Consider the following 17133-nt stretch of genomic DNA (forward strand, 5'->3'; position numbering starts at 1 on the left):
CCCCCTGACAGCAGTGTGAAGCTCTTAGGAAAACCTACCCTGAACCGCTTGCTGCTGTTTTACTTACCACAATAGGTATACCAAACAGAGACATCAGAGGAGTTGCAGACCCAGTGCTGCTCCCCAGGTTCAGCGAATATGGAAGAAAACAGAGTGGAAAAAAGCATAAATGAGAACATGATTCAGTATCTCCAAAACTTTACAAATACAAGGGGGATCGGCAACTAATCATCAGACTCTTCCCTTTCAGTAAGCAGAAAAGGTTTAACTTAGTCATCAGTCACATGATTTCTGAGTTCCTGAGTTTCCTCTTTTGAGTGTATGTGTTTAATATTCGAGCACTTCCGGCAAGGGGAGAAAGGAAAATGATTTAGAACATACTCTTTGAGAACACGTAATCCAAATGAGAACACAGAGCTTACGAAACAAAACAAGGTACTTGCTGGTCAATAGTAACAAAACCAGTCTGTAGGTCTCCTTTAGAATCCCAAGAGACAGCCACTCCTTTTCCATCTGTGTTGCTTTTTTTTTTTACAATTTTTTTTTATACAATTTTTTGTACCACAATTTCTCATGGCCCAGGGAGCTGGACCTATAGCTCTGAACTGAATAGTCTGATGCAAATTATTTCTGTTCTGCAACAGGTACAGCCACAAGGCTGAGCCAGACTAGATGAGACCACAGACATGGGATATTAGCTATTGTTCTGCATTTTGGGCAGGGACCACACCAGGCTTCAGAATGCACTTACTTAAGCAAAGTACAGCTCCAGGGAATATTTTGGGCCCTGATAATGAAATGGTCATTATTGTGATGTAGCATATATTTCAAAATTCTCTGTGTTCTATAAAAGTAGCTCATTGTTTAGATACTTCGCTACTTAAAATCCTTTGTAGGACGTAGTTTGGGATTAGTAGCCAAAAATAAAAATAGCATGGAGTCAGGACCTAAAAGTCTACAGGTTTAGAGGAAAACAATCAAATACTGGTAAAAGTTTCCACTAAAGAACTATGCTACTTTCTCATTTTTAGAAAGGCAAAAATCTGAGGGAACATGGGAAATGGAAGTTGTTAATGGATACTGAGCTTCAGGATTGGAAAATGAGAAGTTCTAGAGATATGTTGCACATCAGTGTAACTATAGTTAACACTACTGAACTTGTGCTTTAAATTGGTTAAGATGGTGAATTTTATATTTTATTTTTTACTACATTAAAAAGTGGGGGGAAAAAAGAAGAAGAAGAAGAAGAAGAAGATATGAATGCCCCTAGTGGTCTCAAAAATACCATTTCCCACTAAAAGGAACAAAGACTCTGAAGAGATTGCTGATTCCAGATATAGGGCAGAAAATGTACAAGATGGAGCCCGGAACATCTTAGCATATAAGATAACCAATATATATAAGATAACCAATATGAAGACAGACCCCACTAACCAAAGATGGGTTTCCTACCGCTGCTGCAATGACTAACTACTGACTTGGTGGCTTAAAACAACACAAATGTATTCTCTTACAGTTCTGGGGGTCAGAAGTCTGAAATCAGTTTCACTGGGCCAAGGTCAAGGTGTCAGCAGAGCTGGTTCGTTCTGGAGACTCTGGTGGAACAGACTGTTTCCTTACTTTCTCATCTTGGAGAGCTGCAACCCATGTATTCCTCCATCTTCAAAGTTTAGCACTCCTATCTCTGCTTCCATCTTCACATCACCTCCTCTGACCTCCTGCTTCCTTCTTATAAGAACCCTGTGATTATACTAGAACCATTTGGATAATCCAGGGTAATCTCCCCAGGATCTATCTATAAAATCCCTTTTGCCATATAATGTAATATTCAGTTTCCAGACATGAACATCTTGGGGGACCATTATTCAACCTACCTATAGACTATACAAACATTAAGATAGTAACTACAATGAACTGAAATACACCAAATGTATTTAAAATTAAGAACTCATAATTTTTTAAAAGATTTTACTTATTTGAGAGAAAGAGAGCAAGCAAGCATGAGCAGAGGGGAGGGACAGAGGGAGAAGAGAGAGAGTTCTCCAGCCGACTCTGCACTGAATGCAGAGCCCAACGTGGGGCTTGATCTCACAATGCTGAGATCAGAACCTGAGCCGAAAACCAAGAGTCAGATGCTCAACCAACTGAGCCACCCAGGTGCCCTGAGCTCATAATTTTTTAAAAGTATAATTAATCATTAGATGATGCTAGGAAGTCAACTCTTTTGAAAACTGATAAACAAAGGGAAAGAATCAAGCATTTATCCTGATTTAATGAAACTGAAATGTTTAATGAAATGTTTAATGAAAAATTTAATTAAACTGAAAAAACAGAGAGTAGATTTGGGACAATTTTCCCTTGCTTCCTTTTACTCTTTTCTCTGTTTTTAGAAGTATTCAGCTAATATATGAAAAAAGGAAAAATAGTATAACCATTTTGCAACACCTAATGAATTACTGAGCTTGGGCACCAAGCATCAATAGTTGCTAACTTCACAAAGAGTGAGAGACAGAAAGGATTTGCGAACTTCCTGATGAATGAACACTGGGGTAGCCCGCTTCCAAGATGGCTCCCAATGATCCTTCTTAGTATTCAAATCCCTGTGTAATCTCCTCCACCAATGAATGAAGCTGATTCTGTAACTAATAAAATATTGCATTAATAAAAGTGTGCAACTTTCAAGGTAGATCATACACATCCTTGCAGCTTCCACTCTACTCTTCCGGATCAGTTGCTCTGGGGGCAGCAAGTAGCCCTAAAGAGAGAACCATGTGGTGAGAAACTGAGGCCTCCTACCAAAAGCCAGCACCAATTTGTCAGTCATGCGAGTGAGCCACCTTGGAAACAATCCCTCCTGCCCCAGTTCAGCCTTCAGATGACAGTAGCACCAGCTGAGAGCTTGACTCCAACCTCATGACAGAACCTGAGCCAGAAGCATTCACCTAAGCCACTCCCAGATACTGGACCAACAGGTACCATGCAGTATTACATTTTAAGCCTCTGGTTTTTGAGACACGTAGGTGGCTCAGACAGTTAAGCATCCAACTCTAGATTTTGGCTCATGATCTCAGGGTCCTAGGATCCAGCCCCGCATCAGGCTCCCTGCTCAGTGGGGAGTTTGTGTCTCTGCCTCTCCCTCTGCCCTTCCCCTTGCTTGCTCACACACACACTCTCTTAAATAAAAAGTCTTTTAAAATTAAAAAAAAAAAAACCTCTAAATTTTGGGGGCAATTTGTTAATGCAACAATAGTTAATAAAAGCAACATCATTGGGCGCCTGGGTGGCTCAGTGGGTTAAGCCTCTGCCTTCAGCTCAGGTCATGATCTCAGGGTCCTAGGATGGAGCCCCGCATCGGGCTCTCTGCTCAGTAGGGAGCCTGCTTCCCCCTCTCCCTCTGCCTGCCTCTCTGCTTATTTGTGATCTCTCTCTCTCTGTGTCAAATAAATTTTAAAAAAAATCTTAAAAAAAAAAAAAGCAACATCATCTATGAATTATCCAAAATAATCAAATCTCGATCTGATGAAGTCTCAAGTACTACTACCAATTTATAGGAGATACAGAAGGCAGAGAAACATGTTAATTTACACCTCAGGGATACAATCAGAAAATCTAGACCACGAAAAGATGTAAAGGACAAAGAACTCCGTTTCTTAACAGGTAATTTACAAGGGAGAAAAAAACAAAGTGAAAGAAATGGAGGGGCCCATAGATTAGATGAGTCTTGAAAGACATTTAATAAATTGGTGTGAATAAGGCATGAACTTTACTAAGATCTTAATCCAAACAAAATGTGGGAAGGAAATTGGCATTTGAACAAACTGGATATTTGATAACTTTGGGGAGAAGGGAGTAACTTGGAAAGAGGGGAGTGATTTGGGTATTATAATGGTATTATAATTTTTACGTCTTTATCTGGTAGAGTTAAAAAATATTCAAGAAAGAGATGTTACAGTGACTGGGTTTTGCTTCCAAATAAAAGTAGAAGGCAAGTGGTTGGGATATAAGTCAAACAACATTAACAACAAATTGGTAAATGTTGAATCTGAATGACAGTTATGTTGATTCATTATACTCTTCTAACTTTTGAATGATTAAAATTCTCAACGAAAGGGGAGTCAACAACAAAATTACCTGAAAAAATCAGAATACCATCTCTAAAATTGTGTCCAAGCTAAGGCTATCATTGAGACTTAACGGCCACTTTGTTACTTTTGCTTCTAAAAGCTTAAGTCTCATCGCTTCTCGGCCTTTTGGCTAAGATCGAGTGTAAAAGCTTAAGTCTTTCAGAATAACGAAACTAATGTTTAGAAAAGGGATTACAAGACATTTTATTATCAACAGGCATATTACCTGATACAACCCCAATGTTAAGCCAGGATCACCCTGCCTTTTGAGACTCAAAACCAACTCAATGCCCTTCCTGTAGATAGTGGGACTCCTCACCTCCCCAGCCTCTCCAAGATTTCACTCCACTTGTGGTGAAGGTAGTATAGTGGCATAGAGAGCTGTGTGTAAATTTTCCCTCCTCACCTTGGCCTGAATTGTTTCTGCTGATTATTTCAGTGATGAATCATATTCTACACATACTGTTCCTTTTCTTCTTCTTGGTGTGGCTCCAGACCATGCACTTGAGAAGTCATCTTTCTCACTTAGTATTTTAAGCTTTTTTTTCTTTTCCCTGAACAACCAAGTTGTCTTCTGAATTATTCTGATACTAATACAAACAGGTTTTTCACTCCACTCCGCAGGTGACAGAATGGTTATAAGGATAGAGGACACTTAAAGAGATACGGTACACTCAGAACAAGTTATGAAGAAACTGGAGAAAACATTAAGATATTAATAATGCTGTTTTTTCTTCTAGGAATGGAACTAAGTGGTTTTTTTTTTTCTTGCCACTACTAATATTTGATCAACATTTGATCATGGAAAATTTTATAGAAAGATACATTAACTGCCAAGATAGCAACAGGTATGTATCTAGGTGACAGGACAGAGGAACAGGCAGGCAGAGGCCCAAACAGAAGATAGGGATGGCACCAGCTTGTTCATCTTTCTGAGACCTAGAGCCTGCCTTCTGCTAGATCACAAGCTGGCTGATCCTACCAGAGGGCAGGCTCTAGACCTCAGAGAGGGGAGTACTTTTCTATGTTACGCTCTCTCCTGTAAGTTTCTAGCAGCTGCAGACCTGATCTTTGTCTATGAACGTATGAGGTTTCTGGTGCTTCCCCATCAACCTTCCTCATACACAGGTAAGCCATAAAGATTAGGTTTACCATCATGACAGACAATAGGAGACATTAGGCAGCTCCACAGAGATAGGGTGTTTTGTTCTTTTTTCTTTCAAGATTTTGAGATGGAGTAAGAATGAGAGAGAGAGAGAGAATGAGCAGGGGGTAGGGTAGAGGGAGAGGGAGAAGGCGGCTCCCCTCTGAGCAGGGAGCCTGACAAGGGGCTCAATCCCTAGGGCCCTGGGATCATGACCTGAGCTGAAAGCAGACGCTTAATCAACTGAGCCACCCAGGCACCCCTGGGTGTTTTGTTCTTAACTATGACTTTGACAACTAGCACAGTATCTGGCACACACAGGGCACTTAATAAGTTATCTACTGATCTAAGAGCATGACTTAGGGCCTTTTGCTCCTTGCTGAAAATCCTTCACAAGTACCAATTTTCTTTTTTTTTTTTTTTTAGATTTTATTTATTTGAGAGACAGAGATCACAACTAGGCAGAGAGGCGGGCAGAGAGAGAAGGGGAAGCAGGCTCCCTGATGAGCAGAGAGCCCGATGTGGGGCTCAATCCCAGGACCCTGAGATCATGACCTGAGCCGAAAGCAGAGGCTTAACCCACTGAGCCACCCAGGTGCCCCAAGAACCAATTTTCATTTTACAGTTTTAAAAATTTGAAAATGCCAATACTTTATAAAATTAGCATAGAGATTGTGACTTTATAAAAGCTACTGTACATCTATTTAGTACCTATGATTTTCCAACTCTGATAGGATACACCAAAGGAGAAGAGTGCCACCAAAGACATCACTACTTGGGTACCATTCCTCCCATAGCTACCACACTCAACTGGACACAGATTCCTATTACGGGCAACTATGCCTGAAAAGATAAGCAAAAACCTGTGCTAGAACCAAAGGGAAAATAACTCTACTTCCCGTAATTTTAAAATTTTTAAAAAGTTTTTAATGCATGCAAAATTAGTATCTATACACCTAGAAAAATCCAAACGTAAAGGAAAAAGAACTCTCCCATTTGCTTCTGACACCGATCCCCAGCCTAGAGACAACCACGTTATATAAAAGTATCCATGCAGGGGCGCCTGGGTGGCTCCAATGGGTTAAGCCTCTGCCTTCAGCTCAGGTCATGATCTCAGGGTCCTGGGACCGAGCCCCGCATTGGGCTCTCTGCTCAGCAGGGAGCCTGCTTCCCCTCTCTCTCTGCCTGCCTCTCTGCCTACTTGTGATCTCTGTCAAGTAAATAAATAAAATCTTTAAAAAAAAATTATCCATGCATACGCCAGCATGAAAATGTATTTTCACTTTTAAAAACACAAGTGGTAGAATATTACATGATTCATTTTTAAACATGGCATATTTATTATATAGAAATATAATTCCATAAAAATTAAAAGTTGTTTGATACAGTTTCAAATTATTTTCAATTAATCACTAACAGAAAACAAAAGTAAAGGCAATTTATTAATACACATTGGAACATAAATCACATTTAAGCACAAATGTAAAAAACAATAGACTCATTTCTCATCTTTAACCTGTTTCTTCTCACTGTCTTCTTCCATATCAAAAGTAAATGGTTTGTCATAACCCATTAGATGGTTATAATCTTCAGGGTTTGGAAAAAGCCTTGGATTAACTAACAGCGATTTCGTTTTAGCATAAAATGTGGTAAACACGTGTGTGCTGTCTGGAATCTTCACGTCATTCTGGTGAAACACTATACTCGTTTCTAAAAGCACAACGTTGTAAGTAATGGCTTTGTAAGTGTCTGTTGTAGCTTCATGGTACAACCGAACAACATAGCCTTTTGTAATAAAGTGAAGCAGTGCTGGAGTGATCACTGTAAAGCTTCCTATGATGCCATAAAATAATATTTGCAAAGGCAGACTTCCAAATATAATATTGTTTTGTGCAAAAATGTATGGTAGTAATGCAAGGCTGATGACACTTGTAGAATAAGAGAAACATTTCACACCTAAACAGGAAAAAAAAAAGGGATAACATTAATATTTATAGATTTTATAAAAGCATCAATCTATCCAGTTTAATTCTTCTACCTTCTTATATCATCAAAACAACAAAATCAAAACACATATATAATGATTATTATTTTCCAAGCTGTTTTAAGTACTTTACATATTTTATGTATTTTATTCATGACATCTTCAAAAAGGCACTATGAAACAGATGTGTAATTATCATCCTCACTCCCATTTACAACATGAGAAAAACAAAGCACTTGCTCCAGGTCACAAAGCTACCTAGAAGCAGGCAGTATTGGGATTCAAACCCAGGCAATTTGACTCTAGTGTCCAGGCCTTTCGTCAATACACTACACTGCCTCTCCAGGTAGGAAACCTGCTTTAGGGTTAACTGGCCTCCACCTCAGTTCCCCAATAAAAATTTAATACTACTCAAAGATCCTTATGAATACTATAAGCATTAATTCAGTTAGCAGATTATTAAATAAAACTCTCTATTAACAAGCACTTCCACATACCTAACACTAAATGTTTAAATAAATATGAGACTAATATTAGACTAAGTGGCCCAGGATTAAAACAGCAAATTACCAAAAAACACACCACCACTGGTTAATAAATATGTGGGAAATGAATATATTCAACTTCTTTACCAAGAAAAGACATTCAAATTAAAACAGTGGGATATTTTTTACCTGTCATATTAAAAAGATTAAAAATCAATGACTTCTGAAATGCATATTTAAAAATGGTTAAAATGATAAATTTTATGTTATGTATATTTTACCACACTAAATAAAAGACTTAAAATGTAAATTTCTTAGTTTGATTGTGTAATTTTAACATGATCCCAACAAAAACACCATCTGTTTAGAAAACAGACAAGTTGAGATCCTAGACAAGTTGATTATAAAGCTAATTTGGAAAAACAAAAAAAGAAACGAAAGGTGGGGGAGGAATTAGATACTAAAACTAAGACTATAATTAAAATGGTGTGGTGCTGGTGCACAAATAAATAGATCAATAGAACAAAATAGGAAATCTAGAAATAAACCTAACTGCATATGAAAATGTAGTATAAAGATATAGTCTCAGGGCACCTGGATGGCTCAGTCAGTTCAGTGTCTGAATCTTGATTTTGGCTCAGGTCACAGTATCAAGGTGGTAAGACTGAGCCCGGCACAGAGCTCTGTGCTCAGCTTGGAGTCTGCCTGCCCCTTTCCTTCCACTCCTCCACATGCACTTTCTCTAATAAATAAACAAAACCTTGAAAAAAAAAATCTCAAATATGTGGGCCAAAGTGGTGTTAGACAACTGGATAGCTATATAGAAAAAAATAAAATTCAATCCATCCCTTATACCATCTACTAGGAAAATTCCAAATAATCCTGAGGTTTAAATGTAAAAAATAAAATCATAGATATATAAGAAAACATCCATGAAGTCCTTTATAATCTGAGAATGGGAAAACTTTTCTAATTATGATTCAAGGGGCGCCTGGGTGGCTCAGTTGTTAACCATCTGCTTTCTGCTCAGGTCATGATCCCAGAGTCCTGGAATCAAGTCCTACATCAGGCTCCTTGCTCAGCAGAAAGCCTGCTTATCCCTCTCCCATTCCCCCTGCTTGTGTTCCCTCTCTCACGGTGTCTCTGTCAAATAAATACATAAAAATCTTTAAAAAAAAAAATTATGACTCAAAACACAGAAACAATCCAGGAGAAAGACAGGTATATCTGATTACATTATAAATGTACATGGACATAAACAAAGTAGAGACAAATGAGAAAAATATCTGCAACCTCTATCGCAGAGGATTAATATCCCCAACATATAGAAGGTTTCTAGTATATAAGAAAAAGATTAAAACCCTATCCACAAACTTGCAAGAAAAATAAGCAGACAGCTCACTGAACCAAAAACGCACATGGCCCTTAAACAGATGAAATGTTAATAAACTTTGATCCTAAGTACGTGAAATTAAAAGCACAGTGAGATATTTTTCCCCAAAACTGCCAAAAACCAAAAGTCTGACAACACTCTTCTTCATTGCTATTGGTTGAAGGCTTAATTATCTTGTATTAGTAATTTAAAAATAATTCCTTCCTTCCTCCCACAGGTAGTTGCTATGACACCAGTACACATACAATACAACATGAATACAATGGGGACCAAGATGCCTCCTATATAAGCGCCTCCTTACTCCTTCCAACTACCTCTTTTTTCCTCCATGACTTTGTCACACTATGTAGGGTTGAAGAGGGTACCCCAAAATTCATGTCCACCCAGAACCTCCAAATGTGACTTCGTTTGGAAATAGGGTCTATGCAGATAATAAAAAATGAGATGAGATCATCCTGGAATAGGGTGGGCCATAAATCCAATGAGAATACCTTTGTAAGGACAGAACAGGACAGACACAGAGAGAGCTGTCTGAATTAGGAAGCAAAAATTGGAATTATGCAGTTATGCATCCATAAGCCAAGGAACACAAAGGACTGCTGGGAGCCACCAGAAGCTAGAAGAGGCAAGGAATTCTTCCCTAGAGCCTTCAGAGACCACATGGCCTTTATCAACACCCTGATTTCAGAATTCCAGCTTTCAGAACTGTGGGAACAAATCCGTTACTTTAAGTCACCAAGTTTGTGGTAATGTATTACAAGAGCCCGAAGAAACTAATACACACGTACACTTTATTTTGCCTGAAGTACTTACTAATTTCTAAACATATTCTGGGCTCTCCCATCTTAATGTCTTTGCTCATACTACTTCCATGTCTGAGATGCCCTTTTTTCACACCTCTTGATGTTCAAGTTCTACTCATCCTACAGTAAGACTACTATGACATCAGTAATTATTTATTGATGAATTAGCAAGAACTACCAACTAAAAGACCCTTCAAATGTCTTTAAACGAAGGGTGCCTGGGTGGCTCAGTCATTAAGCATCTGCCTTCAGCTCAGGTCTTGATCTCAGGTCCTGGGATCGAGTCCCGCATTGGGCTCCCTGCTCAGAGGGGAGCCTGCTTCTCCCCTTGTTTGTACTCTCTCTCTCTCTCTCTCTCTCTCTCAAATTCCATCAAATAAATAAAATCTTAAAAAAAAAAAAAGTCTTTAAATGAGGCTCCATTTGACAGTTTAAAGAATCTTCAAGAATGGAACCTCTATCCTAATGTCTCTTACTCAGTTTTACATAGAAAAAATGTTTCTCCCCCAGTTTCTACATAGAAAAAATAGCAATCTCTGAAAAGGATATAAAGTGAGTTTCTCTTATCATAACATTGAAAGAACTCAAACATTAAATTCCTATACAAGTTATAATTCTAGAACTTTAAATACCATGGATAGCTATGCTCCTCTATAAATATAACATCCTACCCAAACCAAAATTAATCCCTATTTATATTCTCTTCTTTATAGAATGGAGTTAAATGGAAATAGGAACTAAATTAAAAACCCTTCCCTGAATTTGAAGGAACCATGTCTGTTCAGAAGAAAGGGTATCACGGGTATCACTGTTAACACCTCTCAATAGTATAAATCCAGGTATCCCAGGCCAGAGATATGACACAGGCTCAATGGCCTACTCATGTACTGATTCCAGAAGAAAGTTCTAATCACCCAAAATGGGTTTTTCAGTAACTTCAGGACTCCTCTCAATAGTGATTATAATCAGGGGCGCCTGGGTGGCTCAGTGGGCTAAAGTCTCCACCTTGGGCTCCGGTCATGATCCCAGGGTCCTGGGATTGAGCCCCGCATGGGGCTCTCTGCTCAGCAGGGAGCCTGCTTCCTCCTCTCTCTCTCTCTCTCTCTGCCTGCCTCTCTGCCTCTACTTGTGATCTCTGTCTGTCAAATAAAATAAATACAATCTTTTTTTAAAAAACAGTGATTATAATCAGTTCTTAATGCCAAAGTTATAAATAGCTAAAACTGTATTCCAAATAGTCTACTTTGATACCACACATTTTAGAACATACAGATTTCCGAGTACATTTTAGATGGTGAGTGACACCAGCATAATCAAAAACAGGAATGCAATTGCAGTGCTGAAATCTTGCGGCTGACTTAGCTATAAAGTAATCCTTCGGATATTCAGGTTATATTTTAAGATTACTGAAATGAAATACAACCTCAGGAACTTGAACAAAACACATACCCAAGTTCTTCTGACCTCCCTGACAAATTATTCCATACTAAATACCAAATTAAGAGCTAAGGAAAGAGTTTTAAATTTGTAGCTATTTAATACATTGTCTTGGGCGCTGGGGTGGCTCAGTTGGTTAAGCGTCTGCCTTCAGCTAGGGTAATGATCCCGGGGTCCTGGCATAGAGCCTGGCATGGGCAGTGGGTTTGCTGCTCAGCAGGGGGTCTGCTTCTCTCCCTCCCTCTGTACTCCCTCTCTCAAGCAAATAAATAAACTCTTTAATAATAATAACAATACACTGTCTTTGTCTTCTCCAGTACTCTATACCACCTAGAAAAGGCACTAAATAAAGATGTTTCTTGAAAATGCTAAGGTGACCTCAAAAATGTAAAAGAAATATATTTTTTAATTATAAAAGTATTATATGCTTATTTAACTGCCAAATTTAAAAATATATAAAGTAAATATGTACCCTCCCAAAATAACTACTTCCATATTTTTTTTCTCTCCATATTCAAACATTACACAAATATACATTTCTTGTTCTATTTTGTTGTTAAACATCTTGGGAAGTGAACAAAGGATGGATGCTTTAGTACCCAGCCATAAGATCACAAAGTCATAACAGTCTTAAAAATCTTTTTAAACTCTCCTAAAAATGCAAAGGTCTCAACACGCCACAAGAAAAAAATATATAACCTAAATTTTTCCTCATATCTTGCAATTAAGAGATGTTAAAATAAGAAATAACATATCCCAAGAACATTTTTTACAACTAAAACAGGGGTAAAAAAGGAAATTACCCTCATTTTTGATTACCCACCAAATACTGTTCGGGCCAGATTCCCAGTATAAATCAACCTTCCATCTTCTGATTTTTCAAGCCGTGTATGTAAGCATCGAATGCATCCTTCCCAACAAACAGGTACCTATTGAAACAGAGACCATTATAACGTGAGTACATAATAAAGTGCATTTTAGACCAACTTTTAATTTATGTTTTTTAAAAATTATAATGAAGAGTAAAAGAGAACTTGTCACATAAGGTGATTTAAGGAATTCCCCCAAATAATCTACAGAGCTGAAGAAATCAAACTAGAAAAATAGCTGTCCTTAACTCCAGTCACAAACAGTCACCTGCTGAGTTAAGAGTTTGAAAACCTAGGTCTGCATCCCAGCTCAAGGCTTTTTTGATAAGCGTGGACTTGAACAAGTACAAAACTTTAGTGGAATAATTTCTTCATTCTGTGGCTAAGGAAAAACATCACTCTTGCTCCATTGTCAAAATTTAAAAAGCATTGGCTTTTTAAAAAAAATATTAATATAAATAAAATACTGCAAACTGTTTCCAGTCCAGACCATTTTTAAGATCTCTAAAATGTTTATACTACAACTAGTATTTGAAAAGAAAGAGTAACGCTCCCTGTTCATTTCGTTGCATCCCTTCCTCTTAAGAAAATATTTCTCTTGAAATCTTCGTCAAATTTCACAGGAACAAGAGGTCCCCGAACGTCTAAAAATGAATTTCACAGCACACACCCTTCAAAATGCAAAAGGTATGCCTAATCCCTTTATGCTGAAATATAATTAGATTCCAATTCCCATGTTAGGCATTTCTTCCAAGTTTCAACCATCTTTGCTAATTATGATATTTTACAGAGCAGGACTAGGAGACAATTTATTTAGATTAAAATGTGAAGATTAACGTCTCCATCCCCTTTTCCAGGGAGCAAAAGAATTCCTTAAAATAGCCTCATCTAATAGAAAATAGAACAAACTTAAAAGTCAGGTTGAGTTCTTTCAGTTCGGTCACCAGGTGGGGCATCTAATTTCGTTGCAAATTAACCCTTCCCAGCTTCCGCTCAGAGGTAGAAGAGAAAATAGTTGAGAGTCATCAGAAGCCCGCTGGGTTTGCAACGAGCTGTGAATGACTTGGAACCGCCCAGAAAATGACCACTTTCGAACGGACACTCCTAGACTCGTGGGTGCCGTAAGCCCCGGGAGCCCTGGCCTGAGGCCGAGGCCGAGGAAGGCGGCCTCTACGCGCCCCGCAGAGGGCTCCTTCCGCACCAGAGTCCCCGGGCCCGACGCTCCCTCCACCCCCCACCCTCACTCAGTCCGCAAGCCTTCCGAAGGCCGACCTGCGTTCGCACCCGCCGCCCGAGAACCGGCGAGGCTCCCCGCAGTCCCGCGCTTCCGCAGCCAACCAGCCCCGAGGAGCCGCTACAGGGGGCCACCCGCGAGGCGGCCGCCCTAAAGCCTCGAAGAGCGGCGGCCGCCCACGGCACCGTCCTCTTCCCGCCAAGCCGAAGTCCGGCCTCCCACGAGCTGCCCAGCGCCAGAAGCAACATTCCGCGCGTGAGAAGGGGCGGCACACGGCACTACGGCAACAGCAGGGAACCCTCAGGCCCAGCTCCCCATCCGACCGCAGCTGGAACCTGCCGCGCATGCCCCGCCCTAGAGGCCCGCTGGCCGCACGCGCGTGCGCAGAATACGTAGCCTGCCTGCAACCTTCCCTGCCACGCGCGTTCCCTGCGGGCAGAACTCTGAGCACCACACTGCCGCCTTTAGTTGCAGCGACGCGCAAACGCCCAGCTGCGTGCGGCTTCCCTTTCCCAGAGTTAAGCGCTCCTGTTGAGAATGTGGAGGGACAGAGAGGAGAGCCCTGCGCCAAAGACAGCCTGGAAGCCAGGGTTAAGTGTATTATTCTCGTGGGCGTCATTTTCTAGGCCCCCAAATCTATTTTCTTTCTGGAAAAATGATTCTAGCCTATTACACAGAGTAATAATACTTTATGCGACTTGGACAAAAATGAATGGTAATTTAATCCAACCGTTGGGTAGAAAGTAAATGGAGCTTGTTCATGTGATGCTGATACTTGGCAGATTTGTCTTCTGGAATCCTTCACACCCATATACATGTTTGTTCATTACTTGTTAAACAGGTATTGAGAGCCTGTTGCCAAGACTAAGGAGCAGGGGATATAAAGATACTGCATAAAAGTGGGAATCCACTGTACTAACACAATGGAGGAAACACCTAAAAATAAGCTAAAATATAATGCTGCAACATCATTAAATTAAGTACCAATTTACAAAATTCTTCAGAAGCCCCCAAAATAGCATGATTATTTTGGCCTCAGAACGTCTAAAAGCTTCAGGTTACCTGAGTGTTAAAGGATGAGTGCCAATGGGTTGACACTCCCCTGTTTACTATTTCAGACTGTTTCTGACTCCGGATGCTTTTGGTATAGATCAAACTAAAAGTCTGAAATAATATCACCTTGACAATTCCAAATCCTGTCTACTTTTTTTCTGGGCATCCAAAGGGATAAAATTATACTGCTTCTTCATGAATGACTTCATTTTCTTTAAGTTATGTTCCACTTACATTTTAAAAACTTCTGTTTCATGTGATACTTCAAACATCAACTATCCGTTTTATTGACATGTTTAAAATGTTCTGTTAATATAGTGTTTTCATATTGTTACAAAGATAAATTGAGATATTAACAATTTTTTGTTTATTTGAGCAAAAATTTATTCAAATTGGGCAGCACCAAACCAAAAGTGATTGAGTCCTCCACTGAGAGGAGCTAAGGACAAGGTTTTTACAGAGAAAATGAAGAAGCAAAGCAAGAAATTATTTGACTATAGTTTAAGCATTTGCATTATTTGGGAAAATCTACTTAGCTATTTGTGATTGGTTGTTCTTAGACATTTACAGGAATTGACTCTGGCTTAGCTTTTGGTTTGCTTCCATAGGCTACCAAGGTTTTAGAGCCATCTCAGTCTAATGGCTTCCTTGATTGATTTCTTTAATAATATACTGAGAGAACCTGAACTTTAACTTCCGTTAAGCTTAGTTTTTTCCAACAGATTCTGTAAGCAAATGAAAAAAATATTTGGTTTACTTCTCAATGTTTCTAAATAGCTAAAATGAGATCATATTCTGAAAATTCTGTGCTATGGAATTACATTGAATTGTTATTTATGCTTAAATAGATTTTCCCAATTCTAGTAATATAGAGACATTCGTTGATAATAAACTACTTGAGTGGGACTTTATAATGATACTAAGACTTTAAAAAATAAACCTTGATACTCCACTCATATAATCTAAGAGCTTCCCTTTAAAGATGGAGACTGATGGAAAATTAAAAACCAATTATCACTTTTAGAATGTATGACCACCATTATTTTATATCCTGTTTGTATTTTAGCTGTCTTTTCTCCCCATCCACCAGCTCTCTCTTTCCTTTCTTTAAGGTAAGCTTAAGGGCAGAATAGCATGATGGCAAAAAGAAAAAAAAATTTGGTAAAGCTAGTATATTGATAAGAACCCTAAATATTTCATTAAAACATTACTGGTTTAAAGCATATGCTAGGAGAATCTTTCCTGAAAAGACCCTGTCAACAGATTATCAAAATCTTTTAAAACGTTCATATCCTAAAGAAATAATCGGAAACATAGTCAAAGATTATTGCGGAGATACTAAACATAGCATTACCTAAAATGATTTAAAAAATGGAAATGAGGTAGGGGCACCTGGATGGCTCAATCTAAGTATCTGATTCTTGATTTTGGCTTAGGTCATGATCTCATGGTGATGAGATCAAGCCCTACATCCAGTTCTGTGTGCTGAATGTGGCGCCTGCTTAAGAGTCTTTGTCTTCCCATCCCCCACCCTCCATCTCTTGAAAAAAAATTTAAAAATGGAAACAAGGCAAATGGGTAAATGTCTAACATTAGGGAAATACTTAAGTGAATCATGGTATGTTTATATGATGCAATTCTATACAGACATTAAACATGATGCTTGTGGAGATTTTGGTTACAGAGAAGTTAAATTGGAAAGTTAACAGTATTCAAAATCATATACACACAGTATGATGATGTAAAAGTGCATGGAAAAAACAAACATTTGCAATCTGTATTTTTTGTAATAGGCATATATTATATTGACTACATAAATAAATTTTTAAAATACAGTAAAATTTTGCACACGTGCACACACACACACACACACAACAATCCTAGACTAGATCCTAGCCCTAAATCTATTATTAGCTAGCCTCAGTATTCTCACCTGGAAAATTCTATCATTCTCTAGGCAACTAATATAATCATCCTTTAGAGGATGATGATACAATGAGGAAAAGAGGAAGAGAAGGGAAGAAAACAACACTTTTGAAGCAAAAGAGGAAAAATATGATTGAAAATGAGCCCACGCCTCCTCTCCTCATCCCACTGTCTCTTCTCCCTACCAAACTCTACTCTGAGATGTCGTTAAAACCAAAAACTTAAAAAAAAAAATTTTTTTTTTTGCAAAGGCTTTGAAAAATTAACCCAGAGCAATCTGTCCGTAAAAGCAATGACTTTTATCTGTCAAATCAACAAAACATGTCCTTCAAGCAAAAGTTATTAGGTCAACAAATTTTGTTTCCCCTGTATTTATTTTTCCTTTGTGGACATCGTTAACACAACGGCGCCTAGTTGAGCAATTTGAAATGGTGTCTTGGCCCTACATCCCCTTCTTGTCACGGGCCCGTAAACAGAAGGCAAACTTTATTTAGCTGTTTCAGCTTTTCTGGAAGGGTGCCTGAATTTAACCACAGCAAAGCAAGTGAAAAGGACAGGCCGATCGACGAGCGAGAGAGGGGCTCAAAGAACGAGAGTGCTGGGGCGTGGAATGTCAAAGATGATCTCAGAATTCAGCATCCGCGGCAGACGCCTGGAATTTCAGGGCGTGATCTCTGAATC

General features: G+C 38.9%; 2 protein-coding genes across 2 annotated transcripts in view; both read right to left on the minus strand.

Moving 5' to 3' along the window:
* LY96 (lymphocyte antigen 96) overlaps positions 1-293 on the minus strand; it is a 30925-nt gene extending 30632 nt beyond the window's left edge. The window contains exon 1 of the mRNA XM_080801302.1: positions 68-293. Coding sequence (XP_080657428.1) covers positions 68-179 — 112 coding nt within the window. The 5' untranslated portion in view covers positions 180-293. The remainder of the gene's footprint in view (positions 1-67) is intronic.
* A 6393-nt stretch (positions 294-6686) lies between these two features.
* TMEM70 (transmembrane protein 70) lies at positions 6687-13837 on the minus strand. The gene is made up of 3 exons (XM_080801303.1): positions 13512-13837; positions 12194-12299; positions 6687-7224 (listed from the first exon to the last, which is right to left on the minus strand). Exons 1-3 carry the CDS (start codon positions 13719-13721, stop codon positions 6767-6769), a joined length of 774 nt encoding a protein of 257 aa, XP_080657429.1. The 5' UTR covers positions 13722-13837; the 3' UTR covers positions 6687-6766.
* Positions 13838-17133: the final 3296 nt, after the last annotated feature.

Source organism: Martes martes, assembly GCF_963455335.1.
Source record: "Martes martes genome assembly, chromosome: 4".
Classification (NCBI taxonomy): domain Eukaryota; kingdom Metazoa; phylum Chordata; class Mammalia; order Carnivora; family Mustelidae; genus Martes; species Martes martes.

What these genes read in the sequence shown, in the direction of transcription:
- TMEM70 (XM_080801303.1), bottom strand. Translation starts at nt 13,721, where the DNA reads ATGTTGCTTCTGGCGCTGGGCAGCTCGTGGGAGGCCGGACTTCGGCTT. An exon ending in GGCGGCGGGTGCGAACGCAG is followed by an intron (nt 12,300 to 13,511) that starts GTCGGCCTTCGG and finishes CTGTTTCAATAG; the next exon opens with GTACCTGTTTGTTGGGAAGG. An exon ending in TCTGGCCCGAACAGTATTTG is followed by an intron (nt 7,225 to 12,193) that starts GTGGGTAATCAA and finishes TTTCCTGTTTAG; the next exon opens with GTGTGAAATGTTTCTCTTAT.